A 17946-nucleotide genomic window follows, 5' to 3' on the forward strand; every position below is an offset into this window, starting at 1 on the left:
GAGTATAATGAGCAATTGTGCAGAGAAATAGAGTGGGCCAGTAAATTAGTGTGTCTTATAATGGGGGATTTTAATTTCCCGGATATTGACTGGGATTTGTGGGTTGTTCACTCACACACTAGCAAGGCTTTTGTGGATTTATTGGATGATTGTTTTCTACAGCAGCATGTTCGGGAGGCAACTAGAGGGAGTAATACTCTTGATCTGATTATCAGTAGTGATTCTTCATGCATCAAGAATCTGCAGATAAAGGAACGATTAGGTGGCAGTGATCACAGTGTGCTGAAGTGAGGTTTTCTCAAAGAGGTAACTACCATCAAGGGTAAAGGGAAGGGTTTTTGCTCTCGTAAAGGTGACTGCGGTGGTCTGAGACAATTTTTAATTTCTATACGGTGGGACCAACAGCAAATTCAAAATGGGAAGCATTCAAAGAATTAATCTTGGAAGCTACTAAGCTTTTCATAGTAACTAAGAAATACTGTTCAAGGTATAGGCCTAAATGGATGTCAGATGTATTAATTAGACATGTGGCAGAGAAGAAAAATGCATGGGATAACGTATAAATTCACATGTGACACAGAAGCTTATGATAGATATAAGCTGGTCTGTAACCAAGTTACAAAGGAGGTTAGGGAGGTGAAGGCAGATTATGAGAAATCTTTAGCAAAAGATGCAAAGAAAAACAGCAAAGAGTTCTTTACTTATATAAAATCTAGGAGGAAGGGGATGAATCAGATTGGTCCACTGGATATCGATGGTTCAACTATTGATAATCCTGCTCAGGTAGCTAACAAACTAAATTAATATTTTGCATCGACATTGACACATGAGTAGTTATCCAGGTAGGGGAATGCCAGAGGTGTATTCAACTCTGGCAGTAAGCTAGATAATCTTGTAATAACTGAGATTAAAGTGGAGGAGAAATTGTTGAAGATAAACACAAGAAAGGCACCTGGGGTGGATGGAATCTATCCAGTTATATTAAAGGAGGCGGCAAAGGAAGTAAGCAAACCCTTAGCCATAATTATGAGAGCTTCCCTGGGCTCAGGAAGGTACCCATGGACTGGAGATGTGCAAATGCTACCCCAATCCACAAAGTAGGATCAAAGGGAGACACAGGTAATTACAGACCTGTTAGTTTAACTTCTATTCCAGGGAAATTAATGGAGGCACTGGTTAAAGAAGTATTGTAGGATTATCTAGACAAGACTTCAGTTATAGCTCGGACACAGCATGGTTTTGTTAAGGGGAAGTCTTGTCTGACTAATTTGATTGGATACTATGATGTAGTCACAGAGGAACTGGGTGCAAAGAATAATTTTGATATCATAGTTGGAGCTTAGAAAAGCCTTTGATACTGTTGCACATAGAAGACTGCTGCACAAATTGGAGCAGTGTGGCATTGGAGGCAAATTGCTGCTATGGATAAAGGGATGGTTGAGTGGGAAAAGACAGAGAGTGGTAATCAATGGACACTGCTCATCATGGACTAATGTTATTAGTGGAGTTCCTCAGGTTTCAGTGTTGGGTCCATTGTTGTTTTCTGTATTTATAAATGGTATTGATGATGGTATATCTGGCTTAATGTCCAAGTTTGCAGACGATACAAAGGTTGGCAGGGTTTTAATGACACTAAGGAGATGACACTGCTGCAACAGGATCTCAAAAAGTTGAGCAGATGGCTTAGATGTGGCAAATGAAGTTTAACATTGACAAATGTAAAGTACTACATATGGGAAGCAGTAATCCCAGAGTAAAGTATCAACTTTGTGGTACCACACTGACAGTGGTAGAGAATGAAAAGGACCTGGAGGTAATTGTGCAGGCAAATATGAAATTTTCTGAGCAGTGCAGACAGTCTGCAAGAGTAGCTCGTGGTGTCTTGTCAATCGTATACAGGAAATTTTCTAGCAGGGATAAGGAGGTGATTATCCCCTTGTATACGGCAATGGTCAGGCCACACCTTGAGTACTGTATACAGGTCTTCTGGAGGCCTCATTTTAAGAAGGATGTAGAGCTGTTGGAACAAGTACAGAGAAGGGCAACAAGATTAGTGAATTGAACAAAGGGTGCTCTTACGAATAAAGGCTTAAGTTTTGCAAATTACAGTGTCTGGAGACTAGGCACCTGTGAGGTGATCTGATTGAGGTGTATAAAGCGTTGAATGGTTTGAGCATGCTCAATGCAGATGGAATTCTTCCTCTTGCTTAGAATAATCACCTGAGAGGGCATAAATTCAAATTGAGGAAAGACGGTTGTAGGATAGATGTGCGGAAGTTTGCCTTTAGCAGCAGGTGATTGATTGGTGGAACAAACGTCCATCTGTCATTGTAGAAGTTGATAGCTTAAATGGATTCAAGGCAGAACTTGACAAACATTTGGAGCGAGTGGATGGGTGAAATAAGGCTTTTTTTTTTTTTTTGGGTTTTGCTTATAAGCATGCTTTCTTGCATCATGTGCTTTTGCTAATGCTAAACTTGAAATTTTAAAAATTCAGTATTTTCTGTTGAAAAGGATCAAAATGTCACCCCAGGTTCCTATGAGTTTTCACATGTCTCTTTGCAGGTCATTGAATAAGAGAACTTTGGATCAACAATAATCATATATGCATAATAATACTACAATTTTATATTATTCATTTGGCCTAGCCATAAAATCCAAATTCAAAATTTAACTCTTAAGTAGGGATGATGATTATAACAGAAACAGAATATGTGAATATTGTTATGTTTCCTCTAGGTCTTGTTGGTTGATCCTTGAAGAAGTAATTTAGATTGAATATATAGCAGTATGTTTTATATAGAGATATTTTAATATTATATACATAGATATTCCAATTTAATTATTAGTATTTATGTACTCTCTAGCTTCACTTGGATATGTCATTTTTTATGCAGACTCTCTTCAACTTCTATATGGTTGTAGAGTTAAATTGCAGTGGTAGTGGCCCTAATCCATAATACATATATGATAATACATATTCATTATAATACTTTCATAATATCTTTATACTTATTACTTACTGTAGTAATGTACAGGCAGTTCTTGCTTCACGGGTTTACGAGTTTTTTTTCTCCCAAGTATCAAGAATCAACAAAATCAAAAATATGAACATTAATTGCAAAAAATGAATGCTAAACATTCATAAATGCCTCATTTCAAACCACGTGCATAGCTATACAATACAGTGTATCCAGCTTTACGATATTAATCCGTTCCAGAAACACCATCGTATTGTTAAAATATCGTAATGTGAACCCAATAACACATTGTTTTTTGGTAATTTGTTTCAAGATCTGGGAAGTTGAAATTTTCGCTGTATAACTAAGCTATTTATCTCTCTAAAATGTAATTTTTAAGGTCACGAGTGTGACCTTAAGGGCATATAAATGGTCGTGAGCATGGGTTGTAAATTGTATTAGTTACCAATTCAAATCATTAAAATGCGCTACACTTTCATCATTATCATGTGTTCCGTTATAAAAGTCAATTTTAAATGCCTTTGTGATATTTTTCTAAAGTACATTTCTGGAGGTCACGACCATAAAACAAAAACAATTTGCACTTTCCAGTTTATTGGGTTTTTCTGTTAGTGCAAGCAATTATAAACAAGTACTGTAGTTGCATAGTGAAAATACTGATAGCTGGAATTTGTGGTTTTTTACATAATTATGGTGAAATGTGTTTTCCAATTACTGAAATCTTCAATTGTATAAAAAACATAAATAAATTTTCAGAATCTTCTCTTCATTCCTTTTTTTTAAGCTTCGTAAACTCGTTACTCCACGTGAATCGTGTTAGTTGCAATTTGTGTGTGTGTGCCGTTAAAAAATGCTTATGCATGCAATCGTGAAATTTATAATTAAAAGAGATTATCTTGGAAACAAATGCCTCTTGAAACATTTCTGAAGAAGATGGCTCCTTGTGCCACAAACCAACGAGTGCCGAGCCAATAATGAGAGTGATTAACAAGTGTGCATTTAGTCACGATGATGAAGAATAAACATTCTTTAACATTTGTAAGTCGTAAATAATTTCTCTATTATTATAATTTGCTTGATTTTACTGGTTACGTTTTCATTTCTTTTAATAAATCAATCATTGTTTAAACATAAACTAATTAGCTAACTAATTTCATTGTTGATAACGTAACCCCTATTTTTAACATTATATCTACGGGAAATAAATTCCTGCTTTACGAGCACGCGCGAGGAACGAATTAAATCGTAAAGTCGAGAACTACCTGTATATATATATTTTGTATGTTATTGGGATATATCTTTTTTTTGATATTCACAGATACCATTTTATTTATAGGGAACAAACTCTGATCCCATCACTTGAAACTAATTCTTATCTGGTGTCTGAAGATATGAAAAAAGAATTACAAAGACAACAATGGGAAAAAGAGGAAAAAGATGCCATGGAAAAGCCTGTTAGACCAATTCATTATCAGAATATTCAGTACAGTGGTAAGTTGCTTTAAGGGATGTTTAATTGTATTCAGAAGTATGAGTGAATGGGACATAGCAAGCGTTGAGAAGCCTTGAGCATATCTTGAGAAGGTGGTGTTTTGCATCTCTTTTATTTAATTCAGATATTGTACATTATTTTCTATATATACATAGAAAATAATGTAAATAATGTAGCATGCTCAAACCATTCCGAGCATGCTACATTTCAATCAGATCACCTCTCAGGTGCCTAGTCTCCAGACACTGTAACTTGCAAAACTTGCTACATTTTCAATCGTCTATGGTTCAAAAACGACATAAAGAAACCAGCTGCTAAAGATATACCATTGATGCACACTGCATTTCCTGATTTTGACCTTCACGGGATACCTTTGTGTAACAGTTGCAGAGGATTACTTAAGAACAACACCATTCCAGTGCTATCTAATTGTCAAAAGGCTTTGACAATTTCTTCCCAGAAATTCCATCTCATTTACCAAAGTTGGATTTAGTGACAGAGAGGCTTATTTTTCCTTGCTTACCATTGGTGCAAATAAGGCGCCTGAAACATGCATATGGACAATATGGCATTCTGGGCAAAGTGATCAATGTGCCTGTTTCGGTCAACACAATGGTCTATTGCTTACTAAGGGAGATTGATGAATAAACGTGCATATAAAATGCAAGAAAATACACAAGCTGAGCTATTTGATTGGGTTAGTAAGATAGTGAGTGGTTAAAGCGTGACTTCTATGTTTAGTAAACATGCTTCCCCAGCGATTGTATCAAATCACAATAGATCAGTCATTCTTTGATGACAGTCGCATGGAAATTAATTTGACTAAAGCTGACATAAGCAAAGCAGTTCTGATCGAGGAAAGTCACATCACTCAACAGCAAATGTTGTTGTGGAGTGAAGATAAATATCTTAGAATTGCCCCAGGAGAACTAAAGTACAACAGAGCCTACTGTTTGATGAGCACACAGAGGAACTGTCCTTTCCCAGCATTTATCTTGGACAATTCAGAATGTTCAGAGAGAATTACAAGTGACTCTGTTCATGATGACAACGAGCAAGCTCAGATAATCTGACTGATGCGGTGTTACTCCAGATAATCTCCTTTACGTAGTAATGAAGATAATGAGATTGAGAATGAGAAGTTCCTTCATGGTGGCTTTCAAATACATAGGTAAAGATACAAAACTGACCCATGGGCAAGTTAAATCCAAAGAATACATTAACAGCTGTATCAAAAACATTTTGGTCTTTCTAAGGACAATTTCTAACTCAACCTACTACTGGGCTCAACATAAGCATGATCTATTCACTATGATTAGACAACTTGGTAAACCTACAATGTTCTTGACTTTGATTGCCAATGAAATCAGCTAATGATGCTAACTCACTAACCTTGATTTAGTTCCAAATATGATGTCAAAGATGTCATTTCCGATGTCATATGTCGGCTAATGAAACTAACACACTAACTTTGATTAAGTACGTCATATCCGGAATGATGTAACTTCCATAAATGGTGACGCGGAAATGATGTCAGTCGACATCATTCATAAATCACAAAATCATGACAAATTGGTTTTACTACAGTCTGAAATTTAGTAAGTGCTGCCAAAGATGCTTTCACATCAAAAGATTAGCATTAACAATAGCAACAAATAGAAGAGGAATTCAGTTGCTATTGTTAATGCTTTCTTTTTTTGTATTCACTTCCATTGGCTTGACTGCTGTTTCTTAATTTACAAATTTTCGTGTAATACGTGTATATACAAATTTGTATATATATATAATTGTGAAAATTACACAGGAATTTCATTCCTTACTGTGACAAGAGACTATGCAAGTGTTATAGAGAAGAGAGAGTAAAAATATTGTTGAACGTAACATTGGGGAAGAAGTCAGGTTTTAGGCCTAATAGGAACTACCAGGATTGAGTATTCATACTGAAGCAAATTATAGTAACACATCAGAAATCTCTAGGAAATTGTTGAGCTAGAAAAAGCATATGGACAACAATGAGAAAAGAGGAAAAAGATACCATATAAAAGCCTGTTAGACCAATTCATTATCAGAATATTCAGTATAGTGGTAAGTTGCTGTGTAATTGTATACAATCATGTAGTATTGTGAAATTTCCTTTCAAATTTTAGAAAAATATTATGATCAACGTGTATTGATCATAATTTTTTAATGAGAATAAAAAGTTTGTGTAAAAAATGGAAATTTGAAGTGTAATGAGGGTTGAAGGAAATACTTGAAATGGTAAGGTTAAATGAGAAATGAGTCAGGGTTGCATTTTATCACCGCCTCTTTTTATAATTTTCATGTTACCATTTATAATAAAAAAGTGCAAAGTTCAGTGTGGTAGATGTAAATATCAGATCATTATTACATGTGAAGGTCATTGTGTGTTAAAAAAGTAGCTTGTAACGTGTTACCAATTTCTTTGTGGATGTTACATGTCATTGTGTGTTAAACAGTAGCATGCAACATGTTACCCTTTGATGTGGGCAGGCACCTGTACATGGTGAGGGGACCTCCCAGTGATGCTGCTGGCTTCCAGATTAGTGTCATTGGGATCTAACACTCACAGCCTAGGTTCCAGGCTAACATCATAGGAATCCAACGTGTTTTCCATGCACTGTGACATCTGAAAATTCAGAAAGGAGGATCCTGGTGGTTGAGGAGCCGATCTTCAACATGCCACTTTGGCCCCTGCTTTGACAAGACGGGTGGTCCTGGAAGGCCCGGCTAGGATCAATCAGTTGGCTAGTGGGTTCACCTGCAAGGGTCAACTGTATCAATGCCATACCTTGATAGGAGGTATAGGAAAAATGTCACCCTTTTTTATCCAGATGGGTTTGGAAGGGCTGACAGTCTCTCCTAAATCTGTCAGATGGCTTCGCTAAGGCGATATCCTTGTAGAGACCAGAAGTGACAAACATTCAGAGCAACTCCTCCAAGCTACATCTATGGGGAATGCCGTTCACAGTCACCCCCCCCCCACAAATACACTGAACTCGTTCCATGGTGTCATTGCCGAATGGGATCTCATGGAAGTGCCCGAAGAGGAAATCTGTTCTGAATTAAAACCCCAAGGAATGGCAGAAGCAAAATTAATATTTACCTATAGGGAAGAGAAACTTTTTTCCCCACAAGAAACATCCTGACATTTAATTCACCAAAGTCTCCTAATGAAATTAAAGCTGGCTATATCAATTATCCAGTGCATCCATATATCCCATACCCTCTAAGGTGCTTTAATCGCCAGAAATATAGACACTTGCAAATGGCTTGTCATGGAGCTTTTTCATGCACTCGACATTGCTTCAAAGGACCATGAAACTGCATCATGTTCAGCTACAAAACCCATCTGCATTAATTGCCAACTTACTCATGAGCATGCTGGACGTGGAAGGAAGAAAAAGAAATTCAACGACTTAAGGCTGAACGTATTATATCTGGAGGCAAGAAAAGCGGCAAAATCCTTGAGTATAAACTGACTGGAATTTGTGGGCTGGTCACTCACACACTAGCAAGGCTTTTGTGGATTTATTGGATGATTGTTTTCTACATCAGCATGTTCGGGAGGCAACTAGAGGGAGTAATACTCTTGATCTGATTATCAGTAGTGATTCTTCATGCATTAAGAATCTGCAGATAAATGAACCACTAGGTGGCAGTGATCATAGTGTGCTGAAGTGGGATTTACTCAAAGAGGTAACTACCATTAGGGGTAAAGGGAAGGGTTATTGCTTTCGTAAAGGCGACTACGATGGACTGAGACAGTATTTAAATTCTATACAGTGTAACCAACTGATGATGTTACCAACAGTAAATGCAAACTGGGAAGCATTCAAAGAACTTATCTTGGAAGCTACTAGACTTTACATACCAACTAAGAAATATTGTTCAAGGTTTAGACCTAAATGGATGTCAGATGAACTGATGAGGCATATGGCAGAGAAGAAACATGCATGGGATACATACAATTTAACACATGACACAGAAGCCTATGATAGATACAAGTTGATCTGTAACCAAGTTACAAAGGAGGTTAGGCAGGCGAAGGCAGATTACGAGAAATCTTTGGCAAGGGATGCAAAGAAAAACAGCAAAGAGTTCTTTACTTATGTAAACTCTAGAAGGAAGGGGATGAATCAGATTGGTCCACTTGATATCGATGGGTCAACTGTTGATGATCCTGCTCAGGTAGCTAACAAACTAAATGAATATTTTGCATCGACATTCACACATGAGGAGTTATTTAGCGAGGGGAAAGCCAGAGGTGTATTCAACTCTAGCAGTAAGCTAGAGAATCTTGTAATAACTGAGAGTAAAGTGGAGGAGAAATTGTTGAAGATAAACACAAGAAAGGCACCTGGGGTGGATGGGATCTATCCAGTTATATTAAAGGAGGCAGCAAAGGAAGTAAGCAAACCCTTAGCCATAATTATGAGAGCTTCCTTGGACTCAGGGGAGGTACCCATAGACTGGAGATGTGCAAATGTGACCCCAATTCACAAAGGAGGATCAAAAGCTGACACAAGCAATTATAGACCTGTGAGTTTAACTTCTGTTCCAGGAAAATTAATGGAGGCACTAGTTAAAGAAGCACTGCAGGATCATTTAGACAAGACTTCAGTTATAGCTCAGACACAGCATGGTTTTGTTAAGGGGAAGTCTTGCCTGACCAATTTGATTGGATACTATGATGCAGTCACAAAGGAACTGGATGCAGGGAATAACTTTGATATTATATACTTGGATCTTAGAAAGGCTTTTGATACTGTTGCACATGGAAGACTGCTGCACAAATTGGAGCAGTGTAACATTGGAGGCAAATTGCTGCTGTGGGTAAAGGGGTGGCTGAGGGGGAGAAGACAGAGAGTGGTAATCAATGGACACTGCTCGTCGTGGACTAATGTTATTAGTGGAGTCCCTCAGGGCTCAGTGTTGGGTCCATTATTGTTTTCTGTATTCATAAATGATATTGATGATGGTATATCAAGCTTAATGTCGAAGTTTGCAGACGATACAAAGGTAGGCAGGGTTGTCAAGGACACTACTGACACTATGCTGCTGCAACAGGATCTGGAAAGGTTGAGCAGATGGGCTGAGAGGTGGCAAATGAAGTTTAAAATTGACAAATGTAAAGTACTACACATGGGAAACAGCAACCCCAGAGCAACGTATCAACTCTGTGGTATTGCACTGACAGTGGTAAGAGAATGAAAGGGACCTGGGGGTGGTTGTGCAGGCAGATATGAAGTTCTCTGAGCAGTGCAGATGGGCTGCAAGAGTAGCTCATGGTGTATTGTCAATGATATATAGGAATTTTTCTAGCAGGGATAAGGAGGTGATTATTCCCTTGTATAAGGCAATGGTCAGGCCACACCTAGAGTACTGTATACAGGTCTGGAGGCCTCATTTCAAGAAGGATGTAGAGCTGCTGGAACGAGTACAGAGAAGGGCAACAAGATTAGTGAATGGAACAAAAGGGTGCTCTTACGAAGAGAGGCTTAAGATTTGCAAATTACAGTGTTTGGAGACTAGGCACCAGCGAGGTGATCTGATAGAGGTGTATAAAGCAATGAATGGTTTGAGCATGCTCAATGCTGATGGGATTCTTCCTCTCGCTCAGAATAATCACCTCAGAGGGCATAAATTCAAATTGAGGAAAGACAGATGTAGGATAGACGTGCGGAAATTTGCCTTTAGCCAGCGGTTGGTGGAACAGACTTCCATCTCTTGTCGTGGAAGTTGATAGCCTAAATAAGTTTAAGGCTCAGCTGGACAGGTATTTTGAACAAACAGAGGGGTGAAGTGGGAGTGGTTTTTTTTTTTTTTTTTTTTTTTTTGGCTGATGCTGCATAAGCTTGCTTTCTTGCATCAAATGCCTCTACTAATGCTAATGCTAACTTACCTATGCTCAGAAGGTAGCAGGGAGATGTTCCATTGGAACTCAGACAGAAATAACCATCCCACCAAAAGAGTCATTCACTACCATCATACACTACTTATTAAGCTCACAAAAACCTGCACAGAAAGATCAATCAGCTGCAACTCCCATATTCGTACCTCCTAATACTCCACCACTAACAAAAGAATAAGAAACCTGAAGCACCCACTAGTTCCCAAGAAAAAATGGATGTTTAGGAGAAGAAGGTATGTAATGGAACAGTCTTGGCACTCTTTGTGTCCATACTTCCTCAAATGAGATAAGTCCAAGACTGAGAAAAGCAAGTCCTCAGCACTTCGAAAGACACCTGATGGACCCACCAAGCCAAAATAATGGCTAAATTCCTGTGGTGGAATTCTTGTGGATTCATTGAAATACTGATGACATCAAGTAGGAGCAGAAGCAAGAGCCACTTTCCCTTTTCTTGCTTGCAGGAGACATATCTGAAGACAAATGAAAACCCTTCCTTTCATAATACTACCATCATAAATAAGGACAGAACTGGGAATGGACCTACCTATGGAGGAGTTGCCATCCTTGTAAGCAACCAGACCCTATTCCAATCTGTTCCACTTTCCACTAATTTTGAAGCAGAGGAAATTCATCTTACAGTTGAGTTTTATTAACAGTGTGCTCCATTTATTTACCACCTGGGACTGACATCAACCTTGATGATCTTATCATGCAGTTGTCGCCCCTTTCTTATTATTTGGGGATTTTAATGGACATAACATTACCCCTGTGAGTTAGTGCTGATGTTAATGGAAGGGGGGATGTGTCATTGAGCATAAGCTCACTGATAATGAACTTTCCCTTCTAAATGTGGGAACTAACACCTTTTTCCATATGTCTACCCATTCTCTGCTATTGATATTTTTGTATGCTCCCCTTCTCTCTTTCCTTTATTCACTTGGGAAGTAGAGGAGAACCTGTACGGAAGGGACCTCTTTCTCATGATAACCAGTCTACTTAATGGAAAGTCATGTCTACCTTTCAGGTTACCACAGTGGAAGATTGATCAGGTTGACTGGAATGCCTTTCAATATCTGGCAGTAACATCAGTACAGTCAGTCGGTAGCCTATCAATGATGCAGTGGCATACATTACAGAAAACATTGGCCCTGAGTGCCAAGCAAGTGATCAAAGCAAGTCTAAAAGCGAATTTCAAAGCGCCTTCTCTAGAATTAGTAGTTTTCAGAGAATTTAAGTGTTTATTTGCTGAGTTATTTCTTTTCTGCACTCTTCTGAATAAAGAAGTAAGCTTTTCAAAAAGAAAGAAAAGATACCTTTCTTCTTCTTGTATATAGAAGTAACCTAAATAACACACTAACCACTAATCTCTTATCACTTGGTCACTGATGGCACTGCTCCTGCCTCCACGTGGCGGGGCCGGTAACCTGGGGAAAAAGTTATTCTCCAGGGCTAAAAGAAGCAATCTTGAATTATAATAACTACCCAGCATTTGAGCCTATATGCTCATGTCAACAACCTTATGGCAGGAAGGGTGTAAGGGCCCATAACATACGCAAACACTGTTTAGAAGCACTCCACAGTTGGAGTACCAAATATGGTACTAAGGACCAGGCACAGGGCACTGCTCCATGTGCAAAACTACTGCACCCAACCCAGAACCCCCATGCTCACAAAAAGAAGCACAGCATATTGTAATCTTTCATCCCACAGAAAAATCGCAGCTTGAATACAGTCAGGAAAAAAGTGGAAGAAACCTTGCGAACTGAACACAAAGATGTTAAAATAAAGAGCGTCAGAAATAAAGAAGTCCTTGTTGAGGCCATCAATGGAGAGGATTTGAGCAGGATTATTAATACAACTCTTAACTTAGTAGGATTAACTCACAAGAAACCAAAACTTTTGAATCCTGCTATACTAATCTATGATGTGCCAAAGGAGTACATGAAAGAGGAAATACTGGAAGACATCTACAAAAACTTGCAGCAATTTGGATTTTCCATGGATGAAATCAGACAAATGATAACATTTATATTCAGCACAGGGTTCAAGAACCAACTGAAAAACTGTGTTACAAGCTCCCCCCCCCCAATATCCTGAAGCACATTTTAGGTAATGATAGAATGTTCTTAGGGGTATCCTCGCACAAATTTAGAAGATTTACATAGGTGTGTAAATGCTTAAGGTGCTTGTCCTATGGTCATTCATATCAATACTGCACACACAAGGTTGTGTCTTGCAGATATTGATGCAGAAGGTGGTTACGTTTTTGCCGACTGTCCACACAGAGTGGACTCCCCAAATGTGTAAATTGCAAACACAGAAATAAGGATCAGGAACCACTCTGTCTGAGACTCCAAATGCCCTGAGTATCTCCGTGCAGTTGAATTAGCCAGTATGAAAATCCTCCACGAATAACACACCAAATTGCAGCAAAAACCAGAGGAACCAAGGGCCCAGAATCAAAATCCTTCAGGCAAATGGGCATTGTTCAACCCTGATCTCATCTGCCACCAGTCTTGACCAATGCCCATTGTTCAAGAATGGTGGCAGATGAGATCAGGGTTGCTGCCCTGGAGAGGAAGTACAATATTATCTGTCTGCAGGAGCCATATTCCACCTCCAAAGCTGGTGGAAACTCTTTCAAAATCCCAGGATATCCCATATCATCCAGGATGTTCTACAATACGGCAATTTATCCAAAGGCCGCTATTATCGTTCTGAATAGACAGATTGTTACCACATTGATATCCAGCCTGTGTATTCAGAATTCCTCCTGTATTCATGTTGCTACCCAAGAGCTATCCTTCTACCTTGTTTCCCTCTACTGCCCACCAGCAGGTGATATTCAAGAAGCCCTAAACCTACTTGAGGACTTCCACAGCAGAATGGGATGCCAACCTTGTCATAACAACAGATTCTAATGCCAAATCCCATCTTTGGCACAGTAACCAAACTGATTCTCGTGGCAGCACTCTCTTTGAAGTCTTCATTCTGGCTCCCAACTGGATGGTACACAATGAAGGTGGTAAACCCTACACTTTCTCCAATATCGACCTCACTTTAACCTCGCCCCAGTTTCTAATCACATTGCAGAGTGGGACGTTCTAAAATTTCTAACAGTGATAAATATATACAACACCATGCCATCTCCTTCACTATCACAGCTGCAGCACCAAAGAACAATGGCAACAATCTGGAGGATCTTAGAAGATTCTCAATCCGAAACATTAATTGGGCTAAATTTAGAGCATCTCTGAACCTTAACTTCAAAGCAACAGCTCCAAACCTTAACAACCTCTCTGCAGCTGAATATGCTTGTTATGTACAGTCATCCTTCTTCAGAGCCACTGAATATGCTGCCAAATTTGTGCAAGGATACCCCTAAGGATATTCTATGCTTACCAAACAAAAGAAAGTGCATACTCCTCATACTCCTTGGTGGACACAGGAACTTAACGATCTCAGAAAACAAACGCATGTGGCACGGAGAGCCTTTCAATGACACAGGCACTGGCCTGATCCTGAAGTTAATGTTCTCGAGCAAGAGTACAAGGAGAAGCGAAGAATCTACCATAAAACCATTGCGGAGAACAAATTAAGGTCTTGGAGACAATTGGTTTCCCAAGCAGCGAACACTGACCCCTGGGGGCTCATATACAAAATCTGTACGAACAAAATTATCTGCCCAAATATATACAACACAGTGCAATATCAAAATAGTGAATCATATGACTGGCACTCCAACAGTTGAGAAAATCATGAACACATCTTTCCCGAAGATGATCCCAATCTTGACAATATGCACCAAATTCAGATTCAAGCAGATAGTGCCACTTACGAAGGGTACCCTGGATGTTGATCTTTTCACTGCTGTTGAACTTGGTGCTGCGGTGGCCAAGTTGAATCCTAAAAAATGTCCAGGCCTTGATTGGTAGAAAATGCAGTCAACACCAGATTTCATGAGCTCTACCCTAATATTTTTCTTAAATCTTTACAAAAAGTGCCTCTTGGAAGGCATATTCCCCAATTTCTGGAAGCAGGCACTGCTTAAAATTATTCAAAAACAAGGAAAACCTAATACCAACCCAAGAGCGTACCACCCAGTCTCTCTGTTAGCCAACCTTGGGAAAGCTGTTTGAAAGAATGATTGATCCCAGAATCCAAACTATCCTAAACTCACAAAACCTTTCATCCAACTTGCGGTATGGCTTCAAGAAAGGATCCTCCATGGAAGATGCCACTGCAGCCCTTGTAAAACATTGTACTCATTCCACAGCAGTCTACGAGATGGCCATCTTTGTGGATTTTGAGATTGCCTTTGATACCCTTTGGTGGGAGAGTTCTCTCAGGTGCCTTAGACTGTCAGACTGCAATCAATATCTTTACAAATTTGTAAGATCTTACTTCAGTAACAGATCAATTCAGATCACTGCCGAACGCTTGTCATATTCAAAATTTATAAACAGTTTGCCCATAGGGGTCAGTGCTAGCACCACTCCTTTGGAACTCCGCACTTGATCAGTGGTTCATCAGAAGTTTTGACAACTGTGTCAACTTCGTCTATGCGGATGACTTGGTTATTTGCATTGCAGGACGATCCAGGAGAACCCTTGAGGACCGAGCAAAGATTGTCCTGGATGACCTGGTAAGCTGGACCCTCACAAATAAATTAAAAATATCAAACACAAAAACAAAGCTAATGATCCTCAGAAACAGGTTGGATTACCGCAGACCTCCTAAAGTGTTTATTTACAGGAAGCAAATTCCATATGTGGCACAAACTAAACACCTTGGCATCATATTGGATGACATGCTCAGTTTCCAACCACGTGTGAACAGTTTGGCAAACAAAACCAAAGCCTTCACTGCAGCCATCATCAGGATCTCCCGTTCAGACTGGGACTCACCAAAAGAACTCTGTCTCTCTACTGTGTTCTTGCCAGTTACTTCCTATGTTGCTGGGGTCTGGTTCCATAGGGTCACTAACAATAAAACCTGGGCCAAACTCCTTTCCATGCAAAGAACCATGCTGCTTGTGACATACCAAGTACCAAGAATGACCTCAACTAATGCACTGCAGGTTCTATCAAGGGCCTTTCCCCTAGACCAGGGGTCGGCAACCTTTTTTGAGTGAAAAGCCATTTTTGATCTAATTAAAAAAAAGAGAAAATCGAAGAGCCGCACCTCCTCTCAAGCTGGAGGAGTGAGGGGGGGAGTCTTTTAAGAAATGGAATTGAGTGGGAAGGTGTTTTATTAAAAAAATATATATTTTGAAATGTTATTAATTAACACTGAAACAACATCCAATTAGGTACGAATTAATGTGGCTTTTGCTGCTGAATTTCTTGAGCAAGTATCTCAACATCAGGTGAGTATGCCATAATTTTCATCTTCAAACATGCTGAAAGACTCATTGTTCAAATGATTTCTTGATTTATTTTTAATATAGTTCATGTTAGAAAATATTTGCCCCCAGAAATACGTTGAACAAAAAACTGAGAGAAGTCCAAACTCAAATATTTTCAAATTTATATACATGTCCGGTAAGCTACTCCACGTATTGAACACAATTTGGTCTTGCATTTTCAACTCATCTATCACCGTACATTTGTGTAGAATTTCAAGGGTAGCCTTTTGCCTCTCCAAATCCTCAATTTCAATTTTAAGGCATTTTAGTCCTGCACTCCACATATCCTTGAGTTTTAAGTCCTCTAACTCCATTTCATATTGTGCTTCATGTGGGCTAAAAGTTAAAGCCGCAGTTACATGCTCAAAGAGCCACATGTGGCTCACAAGCTGCATGTGGCTGCATCCACAAGCACAGAAAAGGCCTACCAACCTCACTCTTTGGAATAGACTGCAATCCTGCTACAAATATCAAACAGGAAAAAATAAACCTATGGAATAAACTCCTCTCCCTTTGGCAGGTTAGACGGGAAAGTCCCACTGGAGAGGTCACCAGACTTTTTATCCTGGATGTCACCTTTGCCACGAATAAGCCACATTGTAATTGGTTCTAGCCATCCACGAGCACGTCTTACATCCTAACAGGACATGGTGCTCTTAAAGCGAAACTGTTTCAGTTCGGACTGGCGACAAATCCTCATTCCCGTGGAGAAGAAGAATCCTGGAACCACATCCTATTGTCCTGCTCCAACTACAAAGAACAATGGACAACACTTAAAAATAAGGTTCAGAACATCTCAGAAGTCAATCTTAAAGCCTTAATTGAAAATGAGATTAACTTTCAGGCCCTTCAAATCTTCACCAACGATGTCTTCAGCAGAAGAATGCAGATATTTCACCACATAATTCAACAAGCTTTTATTGAGATGTTCCCTGTGTCACCTACCAGTCATCCTGGACTTGAATTCTTTTGATCTCTGAGGTTGTTCAGAGATGTCAACCACTGATGGTTTTTTTTTTTTTTTTTGTATTATTTATTCATTATTAAATTTTTATTTATTTATTTATTATTTTTATTTTATTTTATTTTATTATTATTATTTTTTTTATTTCTGCTAGTACTCAGGACTGGGCATCCTGAGTACGGGAATGCTAGCATCCTCTGGTATTGCACTACCTCTCTTGGATGTGGGATTTTAGTGCACTACTGAGGCACAGGTAGTAGATTATGCCCGGCTCCACATGCCTTGGGACAGGTATCAGGCAGCAGTTGGTCAGGTGTTGGCTGCTCACATTTCAGGCCCTGTTTTACACAGATTCTTTAGTCAAGACAGAGAATTTGCAGAGATGGACCCAGGTCCAGGAGCTGCTACAAACAGGACACACACACACACGTCATTGAGTATACATACATGTATTTCTTTTACTTTTGAGTCCTTGAAAGTTTCGTTGCATTTTACAATTTTGTAAGAGAAGCTCCATTTTCTGCTATAGTTTCTTACACAGGTTTGAATGAGTGTAAATAGAGAGTGTTTCTGTTTATGTATTTATGTAAATAAATAAAAAATAAATATACGCTCATGACATGAATGAAACTGAACGCGCGACGCATCCCAATCTAAGAGACTACACAAAAATGAGAATCAGCAGGAATATCCAACATTCCTCATATTACATTCTCTTTCATCCAAACCTATGAGTGTCTTTTCACCATTTCTAATTCAGAAATGTTTGGAAAGCGGGACTGGTTCACCAAAAATGGTGAAAAGACTCCGATCTGGAGATCTACTAGTTGAAACAGCTAAACATCAGCATTCTCAGGCTGAGAATTGTCAACTTTTGGGAATACCTGTACAGGTCACCCCTTGTGCTACATTAAATAGCTCCAAAGGAGTAATAGCAGAGTGGGATCTGATGAATGTCACTGAAGGTGAGATAGCAGAAGAATTACAAGAGCAAAAAGTCATTCAAGCAAAACGAATAATGTTCAAAAAAGATGTTGAACTTCTTCTCACTAGGAACATTATTCTAACGTTTAGTACATCTTACCATCATGTGTAAAAGCCAGATACAGTCGGTACTCGTATAACACGTGTTTACATTACACGAATTCGATCATACACGATTTATAAATA

At 39.0% G+C, this 17946-nt stretch overlaps 1 protein-coding gene across 1 annotated transcript in view; it reads left to right on the plus strand.

The window, feature by feature from the left end:
• Positions 1-17946, plus strand: part of LOC150091385 (coiled-coil domain-containing protein 174) — a 132919-nt gene that overhangs the window by 70236 nt on the left and 44737 nt on the right. The window contains exon 6 of the mRNA XM_090383621.1: positions 4318-4472. Coding sequence (XP_090239747.1) covers positions 4318-4472 — 155 coding nt within the window. The remainder of the gene's footprint in view (positions 1-4317; positions 4473-17946) is intronic.

This window comes from Mastigoproctus giganteus, chromosome 1 (genome assembly GCF_048544385.1).
Source record: "Mastigoproctus giganteus isolate SK-2022 chromosome 1, ASM4854438v1, whole genome shotgun sequence".
Classification (NCBI taxonomy): Eukaryota; Metazoa; Arthropoda; class Arachnida; order Uropygi; family Thelyphonidae; genus Mastigoproctus; species Mastigoproctus giganteus.